This window comes from Ochotona curzoniae, unplaced genomic scaffold (assembly GCF_017591425.1).
Source record: "Ochotona curzoniae isolate NIBS_2020 unplaced genomic scaffold, NIBS_Ocur_1.0 contig_883, whole genome shotgun sequence".
In the NCBI taxonomy this organism is placed as follows: Eukaryota; Metazoa; Chordata; class Mammalia; order Lagomorpha; family Ochotonidae; genus Ochotona; species Ochotona curzoniae.
This window is the reverse complement of record NW_024466599.1, coordinates 25663442-25675873: the sequence shown is the minus strand read 5'-3', so window position 1 is coordinate 25675873 and position 12432 is coordinate 25663442. Positions and strand designations below refer to the sequence as shown.

General features: G+C 43.9%; 2 protein-coding genes across 5 annotated transcripts in view; one reads left to right on the top strand and one right to left on the bottom strand.

The window, feature by feature from the left end:
* The window catches only part of FEZ2 (fasciculation and elongation protein zeta 2), a 40232-nt gene extending 34378 nt beyond the window's left edge, over positions 1 to 5854 (top strand). For both annotated transcript variants that reach the window (XM_040993066.1, XM_040993065.1), the window contains 3 exons: positions 686 to 761; positions 3845 to 3910; positions 4972 to 5854. In XM_040993066.1, coding sequence (XP_040849000.1) covers positions 686 to 761; positions 3845 to 3910; positions 4972 to 4988 — 159 coding nt within the window. In that variant the 3' untranslated portion in view covers positions 4989 to 5854. The remainder of the gene's footprint in view (positions 1 to 685; positions 762 to 3844; positions 3911 to 4971) is intronic.
* Positions 5855 to 7038: 1184 nt separating this feature from the next.
* CRIM1 (cysteine rich transmembrane BMP regulator 1) overlaps positions 7039 to 12432 on the bottom strand; it is a 185309-nt gene continuing 179915 nt past the window's right edge. For all 3 annotated transcript variants that reach the window (XM_040993062.1, XM_040993063.1, XM_040993064.1), the window contains 2 exons: positions 10589 to 10776; positions 7039 to 9481 (listed from right to left, as the gene is read on the bottom strand). In XM_040993062.1, the coding sequence (XP_040848996.1) occupies positions 9305 to 9481; positions 10589 to 10776 (365 nt within the window). In that variant the 3' untranslated portion in view covers positions 7039 to 9304. The remainder of the gene's footprint in view (positions 9482 to 10588; positions 10777 to 12432) is intronic.

Below are 12432 nucleotides of genomic sequence, written 5' to 3'. Positions count from 1 at the left end.
TTGGTCAGTCTTTTTTTTTGGATTATGCTCCCTTTGAAATACAGAACAGAACTGTGACACTGGCGAGCAGTGTTTGTCTCGCTGTCAGATGTTCATTTGCACTGTGAATTTCCCCTAACACTATTCTCTCCTTTTTCTCATCTCCTTCAATACCTAAAAAAGAATTGTGCCTATTTACACTAACGCAAAATAATAATAAGCTTCTTAAACGATTTGGGTGAGCCTCTGTTGCTTGGAGAAGCCGGTACATGCTTCTTAAACTTCTTATATTTTCACATTGACTGTTCGACTAGAATCAAAATGGCCTGAAACACAATTTGTCTTGATGTTGGAAATTAATTTTTTTATTAAAACATAAAAGCCTATGTTTTTAGTTTAACTACTTTTTGAAAAATGTGTAATGAGAATGTGGGATGAGTTTGCTCTAAAAATGAACAAATTGAGGGCATCTTCCTTGGAACTAGTTTTTGAGATTTCCAGTAACTAAAATGGGAGAAAAAGGGGATTATTTATACTCCTGCTGAAGTCATGTGAGGCAGATGGGAGAAAGCAAACTCTGAAATAGTATGTGCCCTTATTCTTGCGTGTGTGTTTTCTAGAATGGAATTCTAGAAGTGTATCGGTTGTTTGCAGATAATGCACTTCATCTATATGACACATTCTTTTTGTTTTTTTACCTTGGCAGTATTTGACTACGGTGATTCCTTATGAGAAAAAAAATGGACCACCCTCTGTTGAAGATCTTCAAATATTAACAAAAAGTGAGCAAAGACAAAATTATACTGTTTCATTAAATGCATGGTTTGGATTATTTTGCTTTTCTTTTGTCAATTTTGGATAAGAAATGATGGCTGCCATCATTTCTTACAAGAGTGCAACCAAGGGTCTGGTGCGGTAGCCTAGTGGCTAAATTTCTTGCCTTGAATGCACCAGGATCCCATACGGGTGCCAGCTCTAATCCTGACGGCCCCGCTTCTCATCCAGCTCCCTGCTTGTGGCCTGGGAAAGCAGTCGAGGACAGCCCAAAGCCTTGGGACCCTGCAATTGTGTGGAGGACCCAGAGGAAGCTCCTAGCTCCTGGCTTTAGATCGGCTCAGTCCCGGCTGTTGTGGCTACTTGGGAGTGAATCATTGGACGGAGGATCTTCCTCTCTGTCTCTCCTCCTCTTTGTGTGTGTGACTTTTCAATCAAAATAAATCAATCTTTAAAAAAAAAAAAAAGTGCCACCAAAATGATGTGATTAACAAATGCAACAGTAATGCTTGAGCTGTGCTGATTTGTATTTTTCTGGTTTTCTTAATATTTCTGAGCTAATTTTTTGGGGGGAGGGGAAGTAGCTTGAATTTCTGTACCTTTTGTATAAATACATATCCATTCTTCAGTGGTTCAAGAGCTCCGTGGGTCTAAGGTAACCGTGGCTGTTAGTAACTGAAGAGGAAGGACGTAGCTCGAATCCCTCCCAGAGCCGTTTTATGACTGCAGCACCCGAAGCAGCGGATGCCTGTGGAACCCGAGCGGGTGGTGATGTCTCAGGAACACACATTCATTTAGCGAGTATCCAGGGAAGGCCCAGATCCTCCCCGCTCTCACCCTGCGGACTTGCATTTGAAGTCATCAGAGATAATATTATACTGTATTGCAAATAGACATGGCGAAACCCAGAATGGGGGCTCTGTCCCTGTTACCCTCAGAAATATCAAAATCACTTGCCTCTCTTGGTTACACTAAACAATCAGGAGAAAAATGGACTTGTATGTGTGACTGGGGGCGAGTCGCAGTCACTCAGCCTTGTCTGTCTTGCCCCTGAAAATGAAGAGGCAGAACTTACCCATCGGTTAGGTTCCCCCTGATTGGAACTATATATGCTAATGGCGATAGCGAGCCAAATGAAAGGGCATCACAGGGAATTATTTATTTAGGTCATTATTTAAAAGAGCTACAGAAGGAGAGAGGAGAGAGAATATCTTTCATCCACTGGTTCACTACCCAGATGGCCTGAGCCAGGCTGAAGTCAGGAGCCAGCAGCTTCATCCGGGCTTCCCAGGAGCATTGGCAGGGGTCCAAACACTTGTGTCGTTTTCTGTTGGTCTCCCCAGGCCATCAGTAGGGAACTGCACTGGAAGGAATGCATCCGGACCCCAGAGCAGCGTTCTTACGGGATTCAGGTGTGGTGGAGGGCGGCTTTCCTGCTATGCCATAACATGGTCCCGGCTATGACTGCCAACACTGACTTCGGAGATGGACGGTGGCGTCCGGTGTCTTCTGTCCTCACTGCTTGCCTGCTCACCTGATTTTACCCGTTCCTTTAATGAATGACACTTAAGAAAACCCCTAAATTTAAAAATCAAGTGCTGCTGGCCACTCTGAGGTAAAGGACGAGGAGCTTAGCTGGGAGGCCTGCCCTCTCATTTTCAGGACGAACTCACATTTTAAATGTCCCAAGCTCATGTAGTGTGCAGGGTTAATTATGTGCCTGAATTTCCTAGTTCCCAGGCAAATCCTTTTTTTTTTCTTCCCATAGCAGCTTTGATTTTTCCTTAGAAGTTCATGATCCTGGTTTTGGTATGTGATTTCAGATAGCTTTAAAAATTTAAAACATGGCTGGAAAAAGAAATACTGAACACAGTAGCCCTTAAAGGGTATGGCTATTGAACAGAAGAGGGATTACTGAATCTCTAAGATCAAGGACACACACACACACACACACACACACACACACACACCCCTACACCTTGCAATTCCAGTATCAGAATATCCTGACGCTGTGTTGTCACAACTTTGAACCTTTGGGTATCTTCGGGGGAGAGACATGTGTGGGGTATGTGAATGAATGTGCACAAATATGCAGTAATTTTAATAACACAGTGATGGTGACAGTATCATTGTAAGGATTGTAGATATAATCATAGTCTTTGAAAGTAAAAAAAAAAGTGGTCATCTTATTCACACACTGGGGGAGAGCTGATCGTCTACTGTGTAAGCAAGTTCTGGAAATAAAGACAGTGTTTGTGGCTGTGCGGTCTTCCTTATCAGAAGGAGATTCTATAATAATTATAATAGCAGGACCAAGGATGGTAGTTGTAGTGTTAATCACATCTGAATTAGTAACCCCATCGTCATAACCAACCTTGGAGATCCAGCTAATTGTTTTCTTATTACATCTGCGGTGCTGTGCCCAGAGGGGTTCAGCAGCTTAGTCACGTGGTTAGGAGGTAGCGGAAGCCAGGGTCTAACCCTAGGACATGATGTGGCTTTGTCATTGATTTGCAGAGAAACACTGTTTTCTACGGAAAGTTTGAGCTAGCGGTTAATTTTCCTGAATGGAGTTGATCACCAAGAATTTTGGCCTTTGTAGGAGGTAGAATTGTCAGGTTCCCTTCTGGACGAGGAGCAGGCTGCTTGGTCCATGCAGGGCTGTTTCACAGGGTCCATCCTTCAGTTTGGTTTTTCTCTCTAGAAGCCCATTCCTTGGAGGGCGTAGGTCACAGTTCACTGAGGGCTTTGCCAGCTTGTGAGATCTACACACCAAGCGTTTGTAGCACCATCAGATTGCACCTTAACGGGGCCTCGCTTGCCAGCGTTGATGGTGGATCCACCCACGTGCTGTGTAAATCACCTGACTTCTCCTTTTGTGTCTGGGCATTTTATATTGGGGAACTGTTCTCAGGTGGGTGGATTAGTCTTACCTCTGAAGCCTTTGCTGTTGCATCCCTTGACACAGAACGTTCTCTATTTTAGGAATCAGTTACCCAGTTTGATAAGGGGTACAATGACTGAAAATAACTGTTACTTTTATGTTGAGTTCTAAATTACTGCTATTTTCCTTTTCTCCTTTATCTTGCAGTTCTTCGGGCCATGAAGGAGGACAGTGAGAAAGTCCCGAGCTTGTTAACTGATTATATACTGAAGGGTGAGTCGTAGAACGGAACACGTGCTCAGAGTTGGGATGTGTTGGTTAGGAAATGCATGGTCTTACTAAAAGATGACAGTCTGACTTGCAAAGGCACAGCTTTTTACGTGAATGATACGGTGCATGGCAAGGAGACACACCTCACTGACTTTAGGCTCCCAGCATTACGGCTACACAAAGTGTAACCTTTATTCAAATCCGGGGCTGATAAACACTGGGGAAGGCCACAGAGTCAAATGGGTGAGACGCCAGCATTCCTTGTTAGGTACCTGGGAAGTCTGAGCGTGGAGGACGCTGTCCTCTTGGGGATGGTGGAAACTAGAGGACAGAGCATTAGGTTGGGTGAAGGAGGGAGCCACCTAGGGATTTGGCATGAGGGAGGGGCAGTTCTGACCATGTGAATACTGCCTGGAAAGTGGGCGGTGTTGCTCAGGAGGTGCGCATGCCTTCTCTGCTGGCTCTGTCCTTGTTGTTAGCTCCCTTCCTAAACACACCATCTTTGTTTTAAAGCACAGGGCAGAAGTGAAAGAAGGTAGCGAGTGGCCTTGTTTGGCCCAAGCAGGATGAGCAGGATGAGGGCTGGGTGGGTTGACCAGGCTTGCCCGCGAAAGCCTGCCTGCAGCCCTGTCTGCCTCCAGCAGCAACACCCAAAGCCCACAGTGGACGGGGCTGCCCCTTGCTGACCCTAGAAAGGGACAGGAATGGGAGCGGACTCAGGCGGCCTCTGGCTCCCCCCGGGAGCATGCCTTCTGTGTCACAGACCTCGTGGTTCGGGGCCAACATTAGTGGCTTTTCTTGAAGTGACGCCCTGAGAGATGTGACCTTTTGGTGTCTCATTTCTGGGAATTTCTAGTATGTATGTCCCGAGAGAGACCCCATTGTCCAGGGTGGCCTCTAAAAATCTTGTGCAAACTGACCACTAAGGGTCCTTTGATTAATACATAGTTCTCATTACTCAGTGGTGTGTTTACCTACACATGAAATGCATAAAAAAATGTACATTTTGCAAAATGTCCTTAAAAAGCTACAATTCTGTCTAAAATTCTGTTTTCTCCCAATAGTTCTGTGTCCCACCTAGAACAGCATTACTTCCGGAGCAGCGTGGTCTCCTGTGGACCCCGGCCTGGACTTGGCATAGCATTATTCTCATCATTGTGAAAGCCGCCTACTGCTACCTTCCTGCTGTTGGAGACCCAGCATACGTGGGGACCGAGATTCAGTATTAACACATCATGACTTCACTAACTCTTTATGCTCTAGAACAGAGAGGATGATGGCACGACTGTGAAATCTAGAGATGGCTCTTGTGAAATCTGCTAGTGATTACGAGCTGTTCTCTAGAGTCAGGGCGAAGTGCTAGCTGGGCATGCACAGTTGCATTTTTCATGAGCTGATCGAGTGCCCATTTGGACTTGTACCGCATTCTCTGCTGCAGCTGCACTGACTAGCTAGACGCAAGCATTGAGAACTACACACTGCAGCTATTGAGCAAAGACGAGAACCAGCACCGAATCTTGTGTGAGAATCGCAAGTATTACCTATCAGTATTGTCCAGAAAGGCTGAAACGTGATGCATGTGGTTCCTGAAACCACACCGAAATATGCATGACTTGGGTTTAAGAGTGACCGATGATACTGTTGGGACAGACTCTGCGGCTTTCTGCCTCACTTTTAACTGTTGCATTGCCATTCCTGCGCAGCTGTGTGTGTGTGTGTGTGCAACAACGTGTACTGAGGGGGTCGGTATCATTTCAGGTGCCTAAGAAACCACACGCCGCCCACCCTCGGGCCTCTCGGGCCTGCGTTCTGTTCTGTTCACGCCCGTGTACTTTCTTCAAGGACTGGTTCCAGAAGCAGCTGCTCATGGACACAACACTAGTCACGAACACTTTGGCCAGTTTCAGTCAAATTGGTGGCATTTAATAAATGTACAAGGAAAAGTCATGTGGACTTGAGAGTTTTTTTATTTTTGAGCTTTTGCTGTTCGTTCTCCCTCCTTGCAGTGCAAAACGCATACGCTTGGTTCCATGCAGAGTCCGTCCCCAAGCTGAGCTCCTGCCAGCCTGGGTCACCCCCTCCCTGCTGCTACGGAGGAGAGACCTCTCCGGATGGTGCTGAGCTTCTGTGGAGTGACCAAGCCTTCATTTTCTTCCGGGCCTGTGACACGTTCTCAACTGTTTTGGCAGCTGCCTCCCTGAGGAGCACGTGAGTATTGGCAGGAACTGCTGTGTTGCTTGCATGGAGTGGCTGTGGAACTCCCACGGGAATACTTGTGAGCACACAGACTCGCCTGCCCTCCCCTCCCCCAGGGACTTGTGTAGGTGCTAGCCCGGTTTAAAGTTACATCAGCTCCTTGTTTCAGGCTTTACCTGGTGGTAGGTGAACTGGGGGTGGTTGGGTGATTTCATTGATGTCTTACAATTTAGTGAAGAAGTGGAACTTTTAGAGGAAAAAGCAAAAAGAAAATTTGATGGATACTTGTTGGGTAATTGTTACAAAAAGTTGGGCCTTGTAGTATAGAAATGTAGGATTAAAGAGCATACATTGAGGCAAGACAAGCCTCGCTCAGGAGATAAGCTTTCTGCAGACTTGGCTGTGTATGGTCCTTTCCCGGGTTGATGCTTGTGGAGGGTAGACGTTCACCTGTTTCTCCCTGCTAACTCAGCGTCCCCTTACACAGCTAAATCAGAAACCCTGGTCTACATGCTTCGGTAGTGACCTGAAGGGCTCCCTCCTTGCAGCCCTTCTGTGAGTGAGTCATAGTCTTGCTATTCTTGATATGTGTGTTTGTAACTTGTGACTGCCAGGAAGGTTTTCTGTCTCCCAAAGAATGCCACCACTGTGCTGCATGCTCTAGGAGGTCGGGGAGGCACCTCTGCAGCCAGGAGTCCTAGGAAGGGCCCGTGCCCTGAGCAGCACACTGGCTGCTTGGGACCTGGAGGCCCACTGGGGCTGACTGCCTCAGAAGGGCCACTGGTCTTTTCGGTCCTGGGTAGAAGGGAATGTTTCTGAGAGTTGAGGTGTGTGACTCGATGTGCTTGCTGCCAGGAGGCAGTGTAAGTAACTCCCACGCAGCTTTGTATTCTAAAGAAACAGAAAGCAGGCAGGCAACTCCGGTGCACTCCAAGTGCCATAGATCTATTTTATTTTTCAGGAAATTATATTTGTTTTTCTTTTACAAGAGCACAACAGGAACCAAAGTAAAAGTAACAGATAACAGCACTCAGGATAAATCATATCTTTAAAATAAAAAAAATTTACACCTTGTCCTATATCCTGTTAGTATTTTCATAATAATGGCCATGATTGAAAAAAAAAAGCAAGCATTTACAATTTTTTTGGATAAAGATTTTTTTTTATGCTAGGAATGGATTAACTGTTAACAAAATTTTATACTAATCAGGCTGATGTAAATTATTTTGGTAACATATCACTAACAAATTTATTTTGGAAATAGATAAAAATATTGCCCCTTGATAATAAACCTTTTTTTCTTTGATGCAAACAGCTAGAACACCTTTTCTTTTTTCTTTTTGATATTCTAAGACAGAAAAAAATGGTTAATCTTCAGATTAATAAATTAGGTCATTATAATAATAAATTAATTTTTTTTAAAGTTCAGCAACCTCTGTCCAAGTATTTACAACAATACTTGAAAGTTCCTTTACAAAACAGAACACATTTTCTTTTCACATTAAGCATACTGGGTATCTGTGTCTTTCACAACAAGCATTTTTAAAAGAAAAATCAATGCACAAATGGGTCATTAGTATAAAAGTGCTAAGAGCTGTTTGAAAAGTTAACACTAGAGTAGACAGTCAGTTATAATCGAGGCAAACTACAACAAACTTCCAGCTTATTGTGGACAATATTCCAGTAGTTGTTTCAAACAGTTGTTTGAAAAGAAAGAAAAAAAAAAAAACAAACCAGGAGCTGATTAGTGATGCAGACAAGCACGGCCTTCCATGTCTGGCTGGTAAGCCAATTGAAAACCAACCAGACGCAAATCCAAACGAAGATGGTTTTCAAAAGGAATGCCCTCTCCGTAGCCGCTGGGATGCTGGCTGCTCAAGGTGTGTAGAACACACACACACACACACACACTCTTACACTAGTACACACTTTTTTTTCCCCCAATTAAACTGCAGGTAGAATGAGATTTTTTTTTACTACTCTACAATTTTGTAAGTGATGAAAAGCACTGAAATGGAATGCCTGTTTATCTGCCTTTGTTCTGGTTAAAATCTCGTAAAAATACATTCAACAGGAAAACATAAATTGTATGTGTATAAATATATATGCATATATATTCTATACACATGCACACAAATACTTTTGTTTTTGAAGCATAGTTACATAAATATTCCTATAATTGCTAAAGAGGCATAATTTTTTTTCTTGAGCTTCAACAAAGGTGCTTGAATAATACACAATTTAAATGAAGTAGTTTCTATTTTGTAAATCAGTATATAATAAAGAAAAAAAAATCCCCAGTCCTTTTTTTTTTTTTAAAGTTTCTTCTTAAGCTAGAGCTTCAACAAAAACTATGAACAACCGACAACAGAACAGAGCAACAACAAACAAGGAAGTATAGCCCCTGGAATTGCCTACTGTCCTCTCCTCTCTGTCTTCCTGCCCTGCGGGGTCAGAAGAGCTCCAGCGCTCACATCCAGAAATGACTGACATCATGTTCACGTGCTGACTCGACTAGGAACTGGCTGATCAGCTTGGAAGGAAACGAAAAGCAGCAAAAATAAGTATTAACTGTATAGATCCTTAATAACCCGCTTCGGAGAAATGTTGCTACCTCGTTCCCCTTGCCTCCTCGCTGCCTACTGCGGTTGTGACTGTATAGAAAAGAAACTTGTGGCTTTGACCTGGGATGGCTATCACGGGTTCGGAGGCGCTCGCCCGCTGGCTCTAAGGTGGCTATGGTAGCTGGGATGCAAGGCTTGCTTCCTGCTCCTTCAGGCCTGAGCTTGGCGGCAACCCAGTGCAGTCTTCAGAGCAATAGGAAGAAACCTCCTCGGGGCCACTGAGCTGCTTCCATCTGACTGGATGTCTCCCCAACATCACCCTCCCACCCTTTGCCCCCAACCAAACTCACTGTCCCCACCCCCAAATATCTCTACAGCTATATTACAAGCAAGTATACCTTAGTAACTTGAAAAACTTTGGTTCTAAGAAAACACTTGGTCAGTTATCTCGAGGAAAGGTGGGAATGCTTGTTCTGCACACTGCTGTAGACAAAGCCCATCCCAGTGAGTTCTTAGCGCTGTACAGCAAGTCACAATCCAATACAATCCACTAAGCAAGTGCACAAACTCTAGTTTACTTGTAAGAGCAGATTTAGCCGCTTTCTGTGTCTTAAAGCCCGACCCACGTTGCCTTCCTTCACACTGTCTGGTAGAAATTGTCTGCCTGTAGGTGGTTCTGTTTTTGCATGCTGTAGAAGCCACTAAATCTTGCATCGGGTTCAGCAATTCTTAGCATTCTCTGGGAACTCTCCGCCTGGACTCTGGTTCCCTTCTTGCAGTCCACAGATACCAGCTGGTTATTTAAGGATGAAGGCTGGTGAGCGAGAGGAGGAAACACAAAGAGTGAGTTGCTTTACAGCTCCCACAACAGAGGAATTTAGCATGTAATTCCAGTGAGGTAGGTGTCATCATCCCTCACCCATGGGGTATTACCTTGCTCATACCAACCACAGGAGGACTGATGAGGCATCTGACCAGGTGCCTTTAACTGCCCCACTGCAGGTGAAGGAAGACAACCATTTGCAACGCTCTGGTGTGTGGACTTGTGTTTATGAGAGGATAGGAAGATGCGTGGAGACTACCATGTGGGCTGACTGTAAAGCCGGTCACCTAGGCTGTCCAACAGCGTTAAGGCTGGTCTAGCTTCTGCTAGAACCTGCACACCTTTTGCACCCAATGGGTGACCTCTGTGGTAGTCATTAAAGTGCAGAACCATTTCCTGTCCAGCCTGGGCCTGGCACACAGCTTGTGCATAGATGTCTACAGAAAACCAGAGGCAGAATAATTATCTGGCAGGAGCTGTAATGGAATGCTTGATCCACTAGATGATAAATTAGACTAAGTAATTATTCAGGGTGTCTTCAGTTCTTAAGATAACGTTAAATGAAAAAGGTGGAGTTGGAGGAATTACGATTTATATTCCGTTAATTTAGTTTGCTCTTGTTAAAACAATCATTAAAATAGAATCAAGGGTCTTTAGAGATGTGTATTGAAAACATTCTCTAATCTTCCTCTCTCATTGTGAAGCCTGCCTGTCTAGTCTTACAGCCTCTGCACTGTTCCTGCCTTCGTGCTCGCCTTGGGCACCCCTGTACCTCATCGCTCTCTTGCTGTGTCCCTGTGTGACTTCTTTCCTACTTCTACTTTACAGTGAGGAACGCCAGGTGATCACCTCTGTTGATCAGAGATGTACTCCTTTGAAGTAGTACAGCCAGGAAACTGACCCATGACAGCGAAGGATTCATTGAGCAGTGGGTGATGAATATCACCCCAGGCCTGGGCAGGTATTACAGACTTCACAAGGCCATGGACAGTAAAGTCAAGGTTTCAATAGGCAATGAAAAAGATATCAAGCAATTTTAAGGAAATGCAATAATGTAGTACTTCTCAGATAAAACGTTAACTTTTGTCTGAATGGTACCTTAGTTGGTGTTCGATACCAGCACAGCAGTGGTATCCACTGTTTCTTCTGATTGATGAAAAGAAATGTGATCAGGATCGACAGGCAGATTATTATGGGAACCACAACGGAGGCAATGGAGTCCAGTGAGGAATCTTGTGTTGAGTCCGGCCTGTTGTCACCATAATTTACCTGGAGATGACCCATATCTAAAGGGGAAGCAAAATTACAAGCATTCATTATTTAAACCAGAATTTTTAAGGATGAGATTACATTTTTAAGTATAGAACAGGAACCTGGTTTTATTACTTCCCACTGCCTTCACGTTAAAAGCTGAATCAAGTATAGGGTTGATCTGATCCAAAGAGGTCTCAGTACAGGGTAATGTGCTTGCACATGGGTGCAAAAAAAACAAAACAAAACCGAGACTGAATAATATAGCAGGATAATAGCTTTAGCAAGTCAAGAAAGGCCAAATTAGACAATGAAAAATATTTATGGAGGGCATTGTGGCACAGTGTATCAACCCACTACTCTGTACCAGAGTGCTGGTTGAACCCTGGCTGTTCTGCTTCCTTCTAAGGCTTCCTGAGCAGCAGGTGAGGGCCAAGTGCCTGGCCTTTCCCACCAAAGCTGGAGACCTGGGCTAGAGTTCTGGGTCAGCTGTGGCCACTGTGGGCATCTGGGAAGGGAGCCTGCAGAGGGAGTCCATCTCCTACTCTGCTCCTCTGCCTTCCAAGTAAATGAGACATTTAAAAATGTACATGATCATCTAAGATTCTGGAGTGGACATGACAGTTCAGCTCTCTGCATAATGGAAAACTGGAAATTAGAATAAAGTACGTTCTATTTTCTGAAGGAACAGCTAAAGTGAAGTAGAACAAAAACTATGCTAGAACCTGGAGGATAGTCTTTTGGTTGATGTTCTGGTTCTGTGAACGCCCTTTTATAATTTGGAAAATTCACTAGGCTTACTGCTTAGATTAGTCTGCTTAACTATAGAGCACAGAAAACACTCAGTTTTGTTTGTTAGTGAAGATCTTTTTGTTTTTCATTCTTAGTGTTCAGACAGTAGTCATGCTGAATGTGTACCAACTGGGGACACCAGTTTACGTGGCCGTGTGACACAGAAGCCACCATATTCAGGTTTTTCTAAGTGGATCAAAAAAAAAAAAAAAAACGGTTTAGTGAAAGACGCATGCCATCAGTTAAACAGGAGTTAAACTCTTGGAAACTCTGGTCCCTAACAGCTTTGTGGTATGAAGGTTAGTTTAAAATTCAGATTTTTATTGATGTGCTGTATGCAAGTGTTCCGGGGAGGAAAAGGACTGGGAAGAGAACATTCTTAACACCTCAGCTAGTGCCAATGGTAACGTGGAAGGGGAACAAGGAGCCCATTTTATCAACCCCAGGAATCGCCAAAGATAACAGTAACATGTTATTCATGAATTTAGGTTTGAGATAGTCAATAAAGGAATGAATTTTTTAACCCTGCAATATTCTAAATGATAATTTTATGTGTCACAGAGGAAGATTAAGGAAAGTCCTGCTGAAGAAAACATCTGTGCCGTTTATACAATGCTGTCCTTTGGTTCTGTTTTGGTGTAATAAGCAAATCATCAAAGTGAGCTCTGGGCTTTCTGGCAACCACAGGAAAACATGAAACAAGCAGAATCAATATGATTCACAATGTCTTGAAAATGAAAACAAATTACTTGCCTTGGAGAAATATACATTTTCTTGCTACTGACATATGAGGAAACATCACTTCGTAGCAGATTCTACGTAATGAACAGACCCTCAAAAGGCTGCAAGAAGTGAGGTTATTCTTGTGACTGAAGCCTGGTGTCTGACATTGGCCAAGC